Source organism: Ambystoma mexicanum, chromosome 5q, assembly GCF_040938575.1.
Source record: "Ambystoma mexicanum isolate Mex_15411 chromosome 5q, UKY_AmexF1_1, whole genome shotgun sequence".
Classification (NCBI taxonomy): domain Eukaryota; kingdom Metazoa; phylum Chordata; class Amphibia; order Caudata; family Ambystomatidae; genus Ambystoma; species Ambystoma mexicanum.
The window spans coordinates 42,971,059-42,988,871 of NC_090933.1; the positions used below are offsets into that span (position 1 = coordinate 42,971,059).

A 17,813-nucleotide genomic window follows, 5' to 3' on the forward strand; every position below is an offset into this window, starting at 1 on the left:
GTAGCGTAAATAAAGGAGCACATCATCCGCATATAATGATATCAGATGCTCTCCACTGGCCGTGTTTATGCCCACCTCCCCATATTGTTGGCGCAGGCATATTGCCAGCGGCTCCAATGCCAGTATATATAGCATAGGTGACCAGGGACATCCCTGTCTGGTCCCCCTGCGCAGTTGCCAAGAATCTGAGACCTTGGACCCTGTCTTGACCCTCGCCATCGGGGTGCTGTAAAATAACTGTACCCATCTGAGGTATCCGGGTCCCACTCCATACCCCTTCAGGACGCTTTCAGCCAGGGCCATCGTACCGAGTCGAAGGCCTTGACCGTGTCTAACGACACTATAGCCAGCTCGCCCGTGTCTTCCTCAGTTTGGTCTATGACATGGTGTAGCCTTTGGTGGTTATCGGTGATGTTCCTGGCCGGAACATATCCCGTCTGATCTGGGTGTATGAGTTTCTTAATCACCCTCTTCAGTCTATCAGCCAGCACCGCCGTGAGTATTTTGCTGTCCTGGTTGAGCATGGACAACGGTCTGTAAGACCCGCGCTCCACGGCCGGCTTACCTGGTTTCAGGAGTGGGATGATTACAGCCTCACGGAGGGACAACGGGAGTTCTCCCTTCTCATAGGCTTCGTTGAAAGTGGCAAGCAGTGGCTGGAGCAACTCTTGCTGGTATGTTTTGTAGAACTCGCTGGGCAGCCCATCCAAACCCGGCGCCTTGCAAGTGGGCAAGCTCCGAATCACTACCTCCAGCTCATCCGAGGTGACGGGTGCGTCCAACTCAGAACGTTCTAGATCATCTAAGGTGGGCAGCTCAATGTCCCCCAATGTGTCTAATATGTCTTGGCCCATATCCTCCCCCGAGTCCTCATACAAGTGTCTGTAAAACTTAAGGAATTCCTCATTTACCTCTTTCTGGGTTTTGCATATGCTACCTCCTTAACCCTGAATCTCACTAATCACCGAGCGGGGGGTCTCAGTCTTATACAGCCAGGCCAACTCAGGCCCTCCTGAAACCCCTCATCCTGCAGAGCTTCGGTCCCAAGTCTCCATGTAGGGATCTGCGGGCGTGGGGGCTGGTGTCTCCAGTCAACCACCAAGGGCGAGTGGTCCGACAGCACTCGGGCTTTGTATTCTGCTCCTTCTATTTCTCTCACTATCCCGGCTGTTACAAACATGTAGTCTAACCTGGTCTACAAATCATGTGGCGCTGTGTAGTGTGAGTACTGTCTATCCGTGGGATGCAGCCTTCTCCACGCATCCTCTAGGCCTAGGTCTTTCAGTAGGGTACTCCGCGCTTTAGCCGCCGGTGCCGTTTTTCCTGCCCTGTCCTTGGACCTATCCATACTGGGGTCTACGGTACAGTTAAACCCCCCCCCCACACACTACCGTACCCGCCGCCAGGGGGCCAAGTTTACCGTAGAGTGTCCGTCCTAAAGTAAGCCGATGTATCGTTATTGGGGGCGTACAAATTTATGATGTGCATTTCTCTGTTTTCCAAGAGACCCGTTACCACCACCATTCTACCCTCCGGGTCCACCGTAGAATCAAGCACTCGAAACGGCACGTGGGGCGCTACCCAAGTGACAACCCCTCTGGCATACGCTGAGTACGCCGCCCCCACAACGGTGCCCTTCCATTTCCTCCCGACCACCTCCAGCCTTTCCCTAGTGAGGTGGGTCTCTTGCAGAAGGGCTATGTCTACGCGCATCCTCTTTAAATACATCATCACTTTGTTGCGTTTAAGGTAGCTGTTGAGGCCCCGTACATTCCAGGTCACAATTCTGAGATTACCCGATGCCATCTGGTCGGTCTATCTCCACCCCATCCCTCCCCATAAATGTTCCCCATGTAGGGTCGTTTCCTGGCTCCTTCCCTTCTGTTAACGAACCGTGCCCCCCTACCCCCTTCCCCAACCTCACACCACTGCACACAACTCCCCCCCCCCCCAACCCCCAACAATAGCCCAGCTCCATCCCTGGATCTCAGGCCTACCCACGTCTGGACCCGTCTCGTGACCAAGAACAAGGACCCCGCGGGGTGTCACCAATCTAACAGTGACCTAACTAAGTGTACTACTATCGGGTGCAGAGGTTGCTCCCCAGGAGCTCCCAGTCATCTATTTAGGAGAAGTGAATTCAACGGGACCCGCCGGCCGATGCCGTGACTTCCCCCACACAAGCACAATATCAGACTATATTCTAGTCCCATTGTCATAGCTATGGCCTCACGGGTGCCTCTGCAGCGTGCTACTTATCTCCATCTGCTTCTGTCTGGGCATCAGATTCCTGTGGTCGACCCTGCATATCCAGCCATTCCATCGCGTCGCTCGGCGTCTCAAAGAAGAGGGATCTGTTCTTATGAATCACCTTTAACCTAGCGGGGTAAAGCAACATGTAGCGGTGGCCTGCCTCTCTGAGCCTCCTCTTCACCGTTCCAAAGTTCATTCGACTCCGTTGTACAAGCAGCGTGTAATCCGGATACGCTGTTATATTCGCTGACCCCCTTTCTATCGTGCCCCTTTTCCGGAAAAATTCGAGAATCTTCTCGCAGTCACGATAGTTCAAGATCTTTGAAATCAACGGCCGCGGGGGGGCTCCTGGGGCCGGTCTCCTGGCCAGGGCCCTATGCGCCCTTTCGACCGCAAACCCCTGGGTCAGCTCTCCGCCTGTAATCTCCTGGAAAAGCATGGTCTCAACGAAATCCGTGGGGTTCGATCCTTCCATTCCCTCCGGTACCCCCACTATGCAAATGTTATTGCGCCTGGCGTGCCCCTCCGCCTGCTCTGTCCTCCAAATTGCCCACTCGATGCACGAGGGCATGAAGTTCCTTGGCGTGTGTATTGCACGCCTCCACGGTCTGGGCCAACTCCTTCTCCAGTGCCCCAGTGCGCTCCGCGATCGTTCGCACATCGTGGCGCAACAGGTTCACTTCTTCTCGGACCGCTCCTATCTTGAGGTTTAGGCCCTCTTGCAACTCTTTCATGGCCAGGCCCAGCTTCGTCTCCCAGGCCACCTTCAGGTCAACAATTGCTGCCAGCACCTCCTGGATGGTACCCGGTGGGTCCGTCGCCGCCGCAGGGGTTTCTTTGCTCTTGCCCCCTTCCGCGCCTGAGGGCGACCTAGCATAGGTCTCCATAGTAGGCTGCTTGATCCGGGGTCGCACCACCTTGGAAGACATCCTGTTGCGTCGATTGGGCCCACGCGCCCAGCGGTATCCTCTGCAGTGGGGGCTCGCCCTCATGTTCTTGCTTCCAGTCCGAGGGGCATGCGACTCGTCTATCTGGTTGGGCTCGCCCACGTTCCGACCAACCTTGTCTTCCTCAGCTCGTCTGACCTTTTATGGCCCTTTGTCCACGGGCGGCCATCTTGGGTGCTCCCCTTCCTTCGCGCGACCACCACCTTCGGGGTCTAGTTCCGTGAATATGCAGTCTCGCCGTTGGGGCGGGCATGCACCGTATGCGCCACCGCCCCCCCCCACTTTCATACGCCTTTAGATGCACCGTGGGCTCGAAAGTCCGCCAAAAACCATCACTTTTTTCCCAGGATCAGGATCGGATCACGGGGACCTCCTCAAAGGAACGTCCTCTCACGTAGCCATCAAGCCACACCCACGGGTGTATTTAATTACCTTTATGCTGAACTGTTTACAATTGTGCCGTAATGTTTGCTTGGTTTGACTCCTCATTAACATCTGGTTGCGTTGGATGGTTTTAGTATGTTTTCCTTTTTCTCCATTGTTCTTTTCCACCCCCCTTTTTTGTTGACTCCTTTTACGTTCCGACTATGATAGCCGAGTTAAGTTTGTATCTATTCTGCAATATGTACACACAAATGATTGTGCTATATATGTTCATGAACCTTTAAAAATAATACAAAATAATTAGAAAGAAAACTGCTCAAACAACTTTAACTGTCCTATGGGTGCGGGTCCCAGGCAGTGTACTTTTGTTGTCTTTTTGCTGTAGACCGGGTTCACTATCCTGACAGGTACTGTGACTATGAAGATGACTTGGGTTAATCTTCATGAAGGGTGCGGGTAGCAGACCCTTCTTTGGACACTTTTCAGCCCTTCTGAAGACTCACCAACCTTCCCAACAACGCAAGTACCTGGAAGGGCGGGCCAGTGTTCTTCGGTTGATCAGGGGCTCTTCCTCCCTCTCCTTTTGGGTCTCTCGTGGCTCCTGCTGCTTCCATATGTGCTGCGGTGGTTCCGCAGCGTTTGGCTGCTTCTGGCATCTGGACGCATGCTACTCCATGGCTCCTATCGGTCTCTCCACGGCAGACCGGATAGGGTCAGCTCCGGCTGCGGGGCAGTCCCCACAGCGACAAGCTTCTCTGTTCTCCGGCCGGCTTCCCGTCTCACGGTTCCTCTACAGAGAGATTTTGTGAACCTGGGCATCACGATTCAGGCCCTGGAGTGGCTGACCTCCTTCCTCTTGGACCGCCCCTCCCAGGTCCAACTTGGTCCCTTTCTCTCTGCCACCTCGCTCTTTCTACCTGTGGCGTTCCCCAGGGTTCTATCCTGTCCGCCTGGTTTTTCAACCTATTCTTGGCCTCTTTGGCCCACCTGATCTCTACCTTCTCCTCTAACTTTCAGTGTTATGCAGATGACACTCTGCATTCCTTAAGGCTCCCCTCAGCCTCCTCTCCTCATTCATTCCTGTCTATCCGTAATTCAGGATTGGTGCGCCTCCAACAATCTCTGCCTTAATGCCAGTAAAACAGAGATCCTTCTCATTGGGACCCCTGCCCCCGCTTTGCCTCGCACTCTGGCCGCCTGCCTTGGGCCCTCATCCCTCCTTTCTGCGAGGCAAAAAACCTTGGTGGCATCTTCGACTCCACTGTCTTTTCTCCTCACATCTTGGATGTCACCAAGAAGTCCCACTACTAGCTCTACCGCCTCAAATGGACTCTTCCCGGTCTCAGTTTCCCCCAGATGCTCAGCCTTTGTCCAGAGCCCTGGCTCTCTCTAGACTAGACTACTTTAACAGCCTCTTTCTCAATCTGCCTTCCTCTACTCGCCGCCCTCTGCAACTAATCCAGAACAGGACTGCGAGACTGGTCCTTGGCCTCAAGCCCAGGGACTGTATCTCTCAAGCCCTGAAATCTCTCCACTGGCCCCCGGTGGCTGCAAGGATCAAGCTCAAGACCCTCTGCATCGTCCACATCCAACTATCTCTTCCTAAACATCTTCCTTCTCGCGGCCCTCAATCAGCCACCTGCAACTCTGAGGGTCAGACACTTCTCCAGGCAGAGAGAAAGGGGCAGATCTCTCCCCTCTGCAGGTGCCTCCCTCTGGAATGGCCTCCCTGCCCCTCTATAACTTCAGACGGACCACCTGAAGTTCCAGAAGCAGCTCAAGACCTTCCTCTTCGCTTCTGCTCTCCCTCTCCCCTGCTGACCAACCTGTATGCTGCACTGATTGGCTACCCTCAGAGTCTAAAGGGTAACCGGCCCACCTTGACCAGTAGCCCCTGCACTGCCTCCAGGCCTACCGCACACTTAGGGGCTGTATCTGAAACCTTTACAGTCCCCTGCCTCCTTGCACTTACCCATAGCCACACTTAACTGGCTGCACTTAATCAGTGCAGTGCTGCCCTGATTGCACTTCCCCCTTCCCTCCCCCTGGCACCTCCCCTCTGCCTCCCCCACCCCCTTGCACTTTGCTTCTCGCACGATCTGAATGAAACAACTCCTAGTAAGATAGTTTGTTTTGTCCCCCCTGATCTTGTCATGCCTAGACACACTTGTGTACAGGCGCGTTATCATATCATTCCTGCTTGAAGAAGGGTTGAGATGGTTTTGGTCCTCCCTATGTTTAGGGGATGTCAGGAAATGGTTCACAGGTTGTTTCCCTCGAGCCCTGCCTGCCACATCTAGTGGTGGCCATGGCTGAACAGTAAACGACCGCTCACAATGGTAGCAGGGTGGGTTGAGATACAGTAAAACAAACATACCAAATTCATTAAGGTAAGGGCCACACACAATATTTATTTTGATAGTCAGAATGTCATTTTGAACAAAAATAACTTAAAGGATTATGGGATCAGATGACATTAGTCATGTTGTGAGGGTGCCTTCACAATATTCAGTGATTAATGTGTAGGGGGTAAGCCTGGTGATGGTGGGCTAGGATGAACATGGAAAACAGACCATGGCCATTAACAAGGCAATAAACCTATGTAGGTTGAAGATGTGTGGAGGGTAAGCTGAGAGATATCCAGCTTCTCCAGGGTTTTTGCCTAGGAATGGCGTGATGGAGATTGGGTGTTAGTTTGCTGGAATAGAAGGGTTGGCAATGGGTTTTTTGACCAGAGGGGGCACAAGAGAACATTTGAAATAAGTTGGGAAAACTCCAGTGGCGAAGGAGAGGTTGCAGAGGTCTGCCAAGGCTGGAGCTAGAGAGTCAATGTTGTCCTTGATGGTTTTGGAGGGGCATGGGTCCACCTGTTTGGAAGAGGCTTTCATAGACCAGATTTGTCTGGTGTCCTCAAGTGTGACAGGAAAGAGGGAGGAGAGAAGAGGGGGCGTGGTGGGGCTTGCCAAGGGGGGGCCCAGGTGATAATGGTGCATTGGAGAGAGGACATGATGTCCTGTGTTTTGGCAGTGAAATGTGCTGCTGGGGCCCCGCAAAGGGCCTTGGTGGGTGCAATAGAGGATGAGGCTGCAATAGGGTTGGCCAGCTCCTTACAGACTGAAAAGTTTAGCCGTGCTGTTGGATGTCACGGAGATGCAGGCTTGAATATGGACTCTTTTCTTCACCCAGATGCAGAGTCTATATTGCCTTTGCAGAAGGCGGCAGGCCAGTTTATCAGAGGATGCACCTGAAGATCCCCATTTCCGTTCTGCTGCCCTGCACTCGCCTTAAGGTCAGCCAAATCAGAGTCGTACCAAGAGTTGCACTTTTTGGGACGCTGCAGTCGGACCCTCACGACAGGGGCAAGGATGTCAAGAGTACTGGAGATGGAAAGGTGAAAGTTAGAGAGGGCTGCGTCACGGTGGGAGTCAGCCACAGGAGTAGGAGGTGGTGAGTGAGTATGTGGAGGCAAAGGCAGCCACTGACACTTTTTTCATGGGTCGGAAGGCCTTGTAGGTGGGAGGCAATGCGGGGTGTGCCCTTGTGAAAATGAGAAGAAAGCTTCAAGTGAGAGAAGAGAGTGAGCAGGCCATGAGAGTGAAGTAGTGAGAGAGATGGATGCTCTCATCTCCACAGACATCCCACTCTAAGGTGTGGCCACTTGTGTGCATCAGACCAGAGGGTAGAATGGAGCGAGAGGGAGTCACATAGGTTGCGGAAAGCTCCTGCATTGTCAGGAGAGTCCAGATGGATGTGGAGATCCCCAGCAGGAGGAGGAGTAGTAGTAGTAGTAAAGGAGAGACAATGCTAGGTCAGCCCATTCCTAGAGGAAGTATGTGGACTGGCCCAGCGGCCGATAAAAGGTGGCCAGAGTAAGAGGAAACGGGCGAGAGGGAGAGCCTCCAGACCAGGCATTTAAAAGAGGAATAGGCCTGAATGGGAATTGTAGAAACAGGGATCCACTCTGGAAAGATCAGGGCAAACCCCCCCCCCCCCCCCCCCCCTCCTGGCCTGTTAAGCTAGGGTTCAGAGGATCTTGTAGCCTTCAGGGAGAAGTGTGTCAAAACTCGTGACAGAGCTGTCCTTAAACCAGGTCTCAGTGAGAGCAAGAACATCAAGGTCTAGGTGTTCAACGAGGTGGCAGATATCAGAGGAGTGCTTGACTGCAGAGCGAGAGTTAAGTGTGGCAACGTGGAGCAGATTGCCATTTTTGAAGGACTAACGTGGGGGGTCTGGGAGACAGAGGTCCCACCCGTAAGCGGTGCAGGCACTAAAGAGATAGAGGCAAGAGAAGGAAGAGGGACCAAGGGGAGTGCAGGCAAGGGAGCTGGGACAGTAATAGATGGCAAGGTCGACAGTGAAGGCGGGGCCTCAGAGGGCAAGGGAGCCCCAGATGCGCTGGGAGTGGGTGGAAAGGGCACCGGCGTGGGAGAAGCTGACAAGGATGTCGGTACTGAGTGTGTGGACAAGTGGAGCCAGGAGAATAGAAGATGTAAAAGGACCCATAGTAAGAGCGGCGGTGTGACCAGATGGAGACAAGGAGGCCAAGGTGTGCCTAGCAGGCAAGGGAGCCAGAGAGGCCATAGGTTCAGTTGACAAGGGGGCCAGTGAGGAGGAAAGTTGATAAGGCGAGGGAGGAGCCTATTAACAAAAAAAAGAAAGGAGGTTGGGTTGAGGATCTTGTACCAAGACGGTGCGATTACGATAGACATTTATCATGACCCTGAAGGTCGAGGAGGAGGCAAGAAGGACCTCCCAATGGGTGCCACCATTGATGTGTGAGGAAGAGTAGGGAGAGAACAGAGCAACCACATGAAGAGTCGATAGGTCGGAGGAAGGAATGACGAAGAGTATGTCGGCGAGTCTCTCTCTGGCGGAAGCACCGACGTAGGTGTCAGAGCCAGGAATGCCTGGGTTGGAGCCAAGTGCGTCCTTAAGTTTCTTCCTGCCCGACTTGGTGAGCGGTGAAGGGTAGGAGATAGAGAAAGAGTTGAAGATAGGAGAGATAGGAAGCGCCATAATGACGGGGGCACAGAGTGTGCTACAAAACAGGTTGAGCAGCTGTTAGGCAGAAACCTGTGCAGTTCCCTCTGGGACCACTGCAAAAGATTTAAGACTACAGGTGTTTGGCAGTAAACCCACTTGGTAGCAGTCTGTACCACACAGATTCACTTGGTAGCTGTGGCTGAGCAGTCAGACTTCCCTCAAGAAGAGTTAGGCAGTATACAGAGTATTCACAATAGGTCAAAAGAACACAGTAGAACAAGCAAACACTGACCAGAGCTTGGTGTAAAAGAGATAAGTATTTATTTAAAACCCCATCTAATAAAACACACAGGCACTAATATTAGCAGTTCAAAAACACGGTCACTAAAAGATATACACTCCCTTCAACGATTAGTTAGACAAGTCTTAAGTAAAGCAACACTTATTTTCAGACAGCGGTGAGCGCTTAATGAAGATGGCACTCTAATCAATCGGTTTACAAGGGAGAGAAAGGCAGAGCAAAGATATAAACAGATCCCAACACTTTCAGAAGAACACAGTAGGAGAAGAAGGCAGGTTAAAACCGTAAAGTCAAAGTTAACAAGGCCGGACCCACTTTAAGAGGCTCCGGTCGAAATGTGTCCAAGGTCACACGGTTCAAAGTGCCCAAAAGTCTCGAAATCAGTTCAGAAAGAGTTGGACCAAAAGAAAGGGACCAGTTAGATGGTCAAGGCTGCCAGCCCAGTCCAGAAGGTTAAGGGATTATTATTACCTTGTAGTAATCTTTAGAAAGGGAGGCCTGGCGGACACGGTACCTTAAAGTGGTGAGAATACTCCAGCGGGAGCAGTTGTTCCTGGCAGCAGATGCAAGTCGGTGCTTTGTCCGTGGGAAGAGAGGATCTCATCGGGGAGGAAGACAGGAGTTTGTTGCACTGCCAGGGAAGAAAACAGCCGCAGAGTTCTCAGTTAAAAGGAGCGGTCCTTTTATTCACGGTCCAGTGGTAAGTGGCTATCCGGTTGCCGGGGTGCTTGGCACGGGCAATTCGACCACAAGACGTCCTGGGATGCGAGAAAAAGAAGGTAAACTGGTTGTGCCCACCAGTCAGGGGAAGACTCTCCAGCCGGGAGATCTTCTGTCGTCGGGAAGTGGTGAGTCGGTTCCGCAGGGCTCCACCGTTGATGTCGTCGTTGCAGGTCGGCTCAGCTTCTCCCTCTTCGGATTCTCAGGTCCTGTGGCGACTTCTGAAGTTCCAGTCCCCAAAGCCCTGCTTTTATGCAGCACACCCCCATTCACTCAGCCTAGCTGTCAAACATGCTAAGTGGTGACTTGAGTTACCAAGGTAACTCAGTCCAGGGTGCCTAAACCCCCTCCCACAGCCCCTGTGGTACCCAGACAGAGTGGCACCACTTTTGGAGGCTTCTGTGGAGAAGCCCGCCAAAAAGTGGAACAAAGGGCTCGACTTGGGTTGTAGTCACAGAAGAGAACACAAACGCCATTTTAGAATAGAGTTCTGGCAAATAAAACCAACCGGCGAATTAATATTAAATAAATAAACCGTCGGTATGTTCGAGGCTATGAGAATTAAATAATTAAAGTTGGTAGCCTCGAACAATGTGAAAATCCCATAGAGATATATTTGCGGTCGAATATAAAAAGTAGAATCCACTGCCACCAGCCAAAACTCGATCAGGGGTGGACGGAGACGTGCCCCCTCGACTAACAGACCCCGGGGCAATCAAATTGCCCCGACCAGTACGTCCACAATATGATGGTTTGTACTGGTTTCTGTTCATAATTTGGGACTAGTAAAGCCAATGATGACTTTACATGCCCTGGGAGACAGTAGTCAGTCCCAGGGTATGGAGTCTATGGTGGGGTGTCACTATGACACCCCTGTGTCACTGCACTGAGGGTGCTATGTAACACACATAGTAAAAACACATGAGACCCTATGGAGTAAAAGACCCCATAGCTCATAAAACACATTAACAGTCAAAGGAACCCCTCAAATCATGTCCAAGAGTGTGAAGAAAAGAGACTCACTCTTGGCAGGAGAAAAAAAACAAACTCCAGAAATCCAGCAAAGCTGCTGGGGGACTCACTAGGATAGGAAATTCAGCCTAAACTGAGAATTCTCCCTAACAGCAGCTGTGGAACATGGGAGGGAGTTAAAAGGAGGGTGCAAGCGAACAAGGAAACAATAGGAATGGCAAGAAACAGTGGGAGCGAATGGTGGGGGGTGGGTGGGGGGGTCCAAGGACAGAAACAAAACAGAGTGAGGGAGTAAGTAGGATTTTAACTAGCAGAGCTAGTTTAAATTGTGGGTGTCAGGGAAGGTTCTCCGCAGTGCATCCCACACAGCATGGCCAATATAATTTTGGTCAGAATGAAAAGACGAATTTAGGTATTTTTCCTATCCGGTATCAAAGACTACTGAAACTACATAATGGTCTATGGGGGGGGGGGGAACAGCCGGAAAGGAGGAGGGGGGCAAAACAGAAAAGGTATGATGCATACCATGGACTGGGGTTGGATGCAGTGGAGGACTCCCGTCACCCAGATCAGTCCAAAAAGTGGTACTCTGACATGAGCCCCATGGGTAAACAAGCAACTAATAAAAGTTGCTATTTGTGCTCCCCGATACCCCACGCATCAGGAACACTTAAGGTTTTAATACCCCAGGAGACCCCCATAGCGGACGCCCAGTCTCCTATTCATCTTGCTCTTTGTAGAATTCGAAGTACCTTCTAAGCGCACACACAGTAACACTGCAACTGATCCAGAAAGAGAAAACCCGTCACAGCAAGCCTCAAGGAGTCCTGTGCGTGAAGGAACCATTTTTTGTTATAAAAAAGGGACCATGTTTGCAGAAAAATGGCAAGGGGGAACAGTGATGTGCAAGGCAGAAGCACTGCATGGATTGTCAGAATAAAAGTTACAATGGGTCAAGAAAACATGCACTCAGGTCTTGTCTAACTGACATGGGTAACAGCACTTGCAAAACCAATAAAGCTCCAACGTGAAGTGCAATACGAACTTTGTTTCCACAGAGAAGGGTACGTGCCCATGGGGGCAAACAAACATTGAAACACTTATCCTCCCCGACATGAAGAAAGGAACAGCTGCTTTAATGGACAATTACTGGGCATGCGGCAAACAGGTGTACTTGCACCTCCCACCGTCATGGAGACGTACTTGTGCCCTGGCCACGCTGCATTCGTCCCTGATGGTGATTCCGGAGAGCCATGTCCAGGGGAAGAGGGCGCCCGCCTGAATGTCTCCAGCACTCCAGTCTACAACTGAAGAACACCGCACATATGATGTACTGTTGGTGGATAAGCTGCAAGGCAGAGTGTCACGCAAAAGAAGGCCATCAAATTACATCTCTAAAGACTCTTCTGAACTTTTGGCACAGATACTGCACCAATTTAAGCACTTCAATTCAGCAGAGGCATTTTTTGCATCACTCATACCAAGCATCCAGGCACGAGCAAACGCCAAGTGGTTGCAGATTGTGCGCTGGGAGCGGATTCAGCTAGCCAATGACACTGAAGAAGGGCTCAACGTCATAAAGGTGGAACTAAGAGCCCTGCAGTTGATGACCATGCAAAATCGTCATGTGCTACACCTCCTCACAGCAATGGAAGGCAGTGTTTGCCGAAAAATCGGGAGTGCATGTTGCACATTCGTGCCTTCTGCAGATGCCGATAACGGGACATTATCATACGGGATATCAGTACACAACCTCGGAGAAAGAATGAAGGAAGGTGGTGTGCAGCCAAGTGACTGGTTCGACACGGTTTTGGATTGGGTACCATCCTGGTTCGGGACTGCAATGAAGCTACTGATCCCCATCATAGTGTTTTTGCTGCACATTTTTTGTGTGTTCCAGTTAGGGGTTCGGTGCTGTGCAAAATCAATGCCTAGTAGTGTAATGATGATAGTGACAATGGGCAGCCCCCCAAAGGTACCTCATGATATGAAAGATGTGCAAGTACAAACCGGGGACAGCTAGGAGCCTAAATACTGCATGACAGCAGTGTACAACACAAGGGACAGAGTGGATAATTTGTATCATACCACTATCAAGGAGCCCTATGAACTAGAGTGGTATAAAGAAGTGTGGGTGGACCTGGCTGGGGATGGTGGGTGCATCTACATGACCTGTACTTCTGATGAATATGCAAGAAGGGGTCAAAGCTTGAGATGTGTGTGAAGGGGACGCCAGCTTGGGATGAAGCGGTAATGGAGGCAGAGGATCGTAGACGTACTAACAACCAAGGTTATTTGTTACTTTAGGAGTAACGAAAGGGGCTAATGTAAGGGAGGAAGGGTCAGTATGCCCCCCGTACATTCTGTATGAAATAAGTCTATTTGCTCATCCCATTGCAGGGAGACGTCCCCCTTGTCTTTCACTGACGACAGTAGAAGGAAGCCATTGGGTGAGAAACTCAGACTCCATTTTGTGCCACTTTAGACTCCATTTCTGTATTAGGCCGCACAATGATCTCTAAAAAGGTCTTCTCTCCCTTCATCCAGAGCCGCGCATAGCCAGCTCTGACAGTCCCCACCACCACCTCACCCGTCTGCGCTACAACAGCCCTGTTCTCACGGAAGCCCATGCACGAATTGTTGCAACCAGAAACTTTCTCTTCCACTGAGCTCATTGCCCTGTGTGTGACCGGGGCCAATCTTGACTTGTGTACTTATCCGTCTCCACAAAACTTCTCCTGCTCCTTTGACCCCCGCCCCCCTTTAGAAATTGCCTACACAACCTTCAGCCCCTCTACTCTCCTTTCTTGTAACAGTAGGTGAGACCCTTCCCCACTGACCACCCTAGATTGTCCCCATATAACTAATCTCATGTGATCATATATTCTCCGTGGGCCAATAGCTATCAATCCCTTCGTTTGAACCATGAGGCACCAGGGTGAATAAATCTCATATCGAAACCTTTAGATAAGCCACCTGGCCAAAAGTACCACCGCTCCCCTGCCCCACAAAGGCCTACGTTAGGAATGTGGATACATTAGCTCACGATTTACTGGCAACCCCGCATTCTGGCACACATTTTATGTATTGTATTACTCTTAGTATGTCAATGATTACTGTGTAGTTTAGATTAGTTAGGACAATTGCATCTTGTGGACACAGCTTGACCTTCACCCCTCCCAGATGAGCCCAGCTGACCCACATGCCGCGAGAAGCAACAACTCTGCACCAACCCAGTATGGCCTATACTGTAACATTGTAATGCACCAATGGGCTCACACTAATCATCCCCTTTACTGTTTGTCACTAATGACGAAGTGTATGTATAAAGATTTGTGGTTTCTGTATTGTCGGCAGATCGCTCTCAGAGCAGCAGAGTCCTCTGCATGCATCATTTACTTTATAAACCTTTATTCAACTAGCAATCTTTCTCTTTGTCTCATTCCCTACTGGTGTGTGTCCATTTATTCTGAGCTTGGGATTTCTATTTTCGGGAATGACCACCTTCAGCACCTGTAATATTTTATTTATTTTTTCTAAACAAAGGTCGTTTTATATGTTAGCACTATTTATTATTTACTATTTGTTATTGTGTATTTTGTATTGTGATAAGGCACGTGCAATATGTACACACAATGTAACAATTCGGGTATTTATATATGATAGGTATTTTGCTAATTGTTTGTTGTTTAACCATATGCAATAAATACAAATTTGTTTTAAAAAAGTAATTTCATGCAATTGTATAATACATTATATTATTGTGTGTGGAATTGTAATGCCCCTAATAATGTCCCTATGTAATGTCAGATTTACCAGTAGCAAAAAATAAGCACTTCGGGTGTTCTGCTGTGGCTGTCCAACACTATATAAACAGGGGTTTGGGCCTAGCTTGGCTTGCTGGTTTAAGACCTGCTGTATCTCTTGGACTGCTCCAACCCTCGTTCTGCTACCTAGACACAGACTTGCAGAGGAGAAAAGGAGCCTGCTGACCACCAGCAGACAAAGTACCTACAGTAGCCTGCAATTGGAGGGCTTGTTAGACCGGTCGCTCAATCTCATGGACCCGCTTTGATCAGCAAGAACCTCCTGGGAAGCAGTCCCCATCCTGAGGGGCACTAAGACTACAACCAAACCCTGCCACTGCCAAAACAAAAAAGAGCCGCTGTACACAAGTAGGGATAGAGCAGGGTACAGTTAAGGACTTGTGCCACAGCATGTGAAGTACTGATTAGCAATGTGGTCCTCTGCATACCTGAAGGAACTTCAATAAGGTCAGCAAGTCTTACTCTATCCTGGAGATCAGAGGACCTTGGTTCTCTTTCAGAGGACATTTAAACCCATCTGTCCACTATGAGGAATCCATGGGACCTTCAGTAGTTGGTGCAGGGCATCCTGTTACTCTTGCATCCTTCCATAATTAGTCCTGTACGGACAGTAGGGTTACTTGCAAACTTTGGGAACCCTTCTGCTGGACAACCATGTAAATTGACTGACAGCCCTTCCTAAACCTCCTTCTGTCCTAGTTGGCTCATGCAAAGCTCCCCACAAAGGTTATGTGCTGGCCTTCTGATTGGCGCTCATTTGACTTCACTTTGGACATGCCCATTTTCGCTTAAAGGGATATAACTGGATTCCCTATTGCTTGGTCCCTAGTTTCCCTATTGGGCGGTGCTCTCCTAGAACTCCAGTATCCATCAGCCTCTGGGACTATTCATGTTTTTGGGAGGCTGAACTTTAAAACTGCATAAACTCTTATCCTTTTATTTGGGGATGCACAAACAACTGTCTCTTGTGCCAACCCAATCTAGGATTTGTCTTTCTTAGTGGGTGGCTAAACAATTGCAGACTAACAGTTAATTGCACTAAAATCATTTTTATTCGTCTCCTAGTTCATTGTGTGTTTCATATGTAGTATTCCTGGAATTTCGGTTTAAGCTAGGATTGGTGCTTGAAAGAGCGTGAAGGGTCACTCTTGGTATGAGGACAGAAATAAATATGAAAAGCCAACCCAATTTACACACTGTAAAGAGAAATTATAACAGTCTAGACTGCTTCAAAGCAAGCACACATAAAAGGTTCAGGAGTGGCGCCACCAGCTGTCTTTCCACTGGATTCTTTTGAGTGCCAGTGCTTCCCACCACACTCCCTTCCATGGACCGGAGCCCACAATCTAGATAAGATTGTTCAACATAATTTAGCTGATCAACAAGCCAGAAATACAAAATCCAAACAAAAGTTTAAAGTGCAAGCAAAGCACCGTGCAATAGAGAAACAGATTTCTACCCGGAGCTTAATGATATTGGTCCGACTTGTTTTTACAAGTTATTGTAGGACATCGGCGCATGTAAATTCTTGCCACAGGAGAATACTGCTGGACGAGCCATTAGTGCATTAGTTAAAACAAATCAAGCCAGTTTGACAACAGCTTGCACAGGAAGTTGAAAAAGTAAAACGTGGAAACGCTTGGGAGAAAGCTGGTGTGAGATGTAATGGGAAAAGGCAAGGGAGGGGCATGGGGAATAAATAAATGGGAGGTGGGAATAAGGGGGCGGGACAAGGGGGAATAAGAGGGCAGTAATTTCTAGCATGAACATGTTTTACAAAATGTAAGCTTTCATAACTCCGTTATTTTCTATGCACCTACAGCATGCTCCCCTTTACCAATCTTCCTTTGTGGACAGTCACAGCGTGGCCCTCTAGAGAATACAGCCTATGTAGAACGATGTAGCACAGCTCTGGACTAAGACAGGTTAGTACAACCAACAACATTTTCGTCAGCACGTTTTCACTCAGTACCTTTTCAATAAGCTGCTTTAGGCTGCCTGCCACAACTCCTTTACGACTGCTGCGGTCACGGTTAGAGATTCTATACGGGCGTTGAGAAGGGAGAGTTGGAAACAAAACTCTTTTCGTCAGTGATGTACCCACAGACGTCACAGATCTGCAACAAGAAAGAGAACCATTCCTTTAACATATGTCCTTTTGGATAGAACTAAAGAATCCCAAATACGGAGGCACCAAACATTTCCCACTTCAACCGTCATCTAGGTTCAACCCTAAAAGTTGTTTTTCAATTAGGTGTTTGCATCGATGAGAAGCACTTCAATCACCACATCAAGCATATCAATCTTTGGTGGTGGCGGCTGAGGGCGAGTGAGCAGTAACAAAATGAATTACCACTGTTCATTTCTGAATTTGTCAAACATACCTGTACCTCCACCCCATCTCAATCACTCGGACTCGTTCTCTCTCCACTTCTACACCACTGCTCTCAACAGAACAACTTCGCTTAACAAACTGGCCCTCCGGTCCCCGCCACATAATCCATCCACCCCACCAGCCACCCCCGCCACAGCAACAACAACCCCACCTACCTTCGACTCGTTCACACCAATCTCGAGAGGTGAATTTCTCGACCTCTCTGCTTGGAAACCATCTGGCTCCCCCCTTGACTCCTGCCCACCTCAATCCTCAAAGAAATATTCTCATCCACCTGTGCAGGAGAGTATGCAAGAACCATCCTAAATGACTCCCTCACCTCAGGAATCTTTCCCCGTCGCCTTCAAAACTGCACATATCAAGCCTCTTCTAAAAAAAAATTTTAAAAAAAAGAATAAAAAAAAAAACACCTTCCCTTGACCCCAAAAACTACTGCCCCATCTGAAACACCAGGTTCCTTGCTAAACTCATCGATCAAACCTCATACTCCCAACTAAATGCCTTTGTCGAATCCAACAAATTCCTCGACCCAGCACAAGCAGGTTTCAGACCATCTTAAGATCACTGCGGACTCTGCGGGATGCGCTGCACGAATCCTCCTAGACCTCTCTGCCGCCTTTGGCACAGTTAACCACTCAATCCCCCTTGACCGCCTCCACTCCGTAGGAATCTGCGGAAACGCTCTCAAATGGATAGCCTCCTACCTCAACAGGAAGCAAATAACCCTCCTCTCCACCTTTGCTTCCGTCGTCCGACCAGTCAATACCGGAGTACCACAAGGAGCATGCCCATCAGCCCTCCTGTTCAATCTCTATATGTCCACCCTCCCTGGAATAATCCGCCCGCACAAGAGGATGGAACGGATGGCGCAGAAGGCAGAGATGGGGCGGACGCCACGGATGGCGCAGATACCACAGATGCTACAATATGGTGCGGATGGCGCAGACGGTACGGATGGTACAGATGGTGTGGATGTTGCTGCGGATATTACGGATGGTACATATGTTAGGGATGGTACGCATGCTACGGTT

At 49.8% G+C, this 17,813-nt stretch overlaps 1 protein-coding gene across 1 annotated transcript in view; it reads right to left on the reverse strand.

Annotated features, from left to right (window-relative positions):
- CIDEA (cell death inducing DFFA like effector a) overlaps nucleotides 1-17,813 on the reverse strand; it is a 468,825-nt gene that overhangs the window by 304,361 nt on the left and 146,651 nt on the right. Inside the window, exon 2 of the mRNA XM_069620486.1 lies at nucleotides 16,360-16,504. Within this exon, the coding sequence (XP_069476587.1) occupies nucleotides 16,360-16,504 (145 nt within the window). The remainder of the gene's footprint in view (nucleotides 1-16,359; nucleotides 16,505-17,813) is intronic.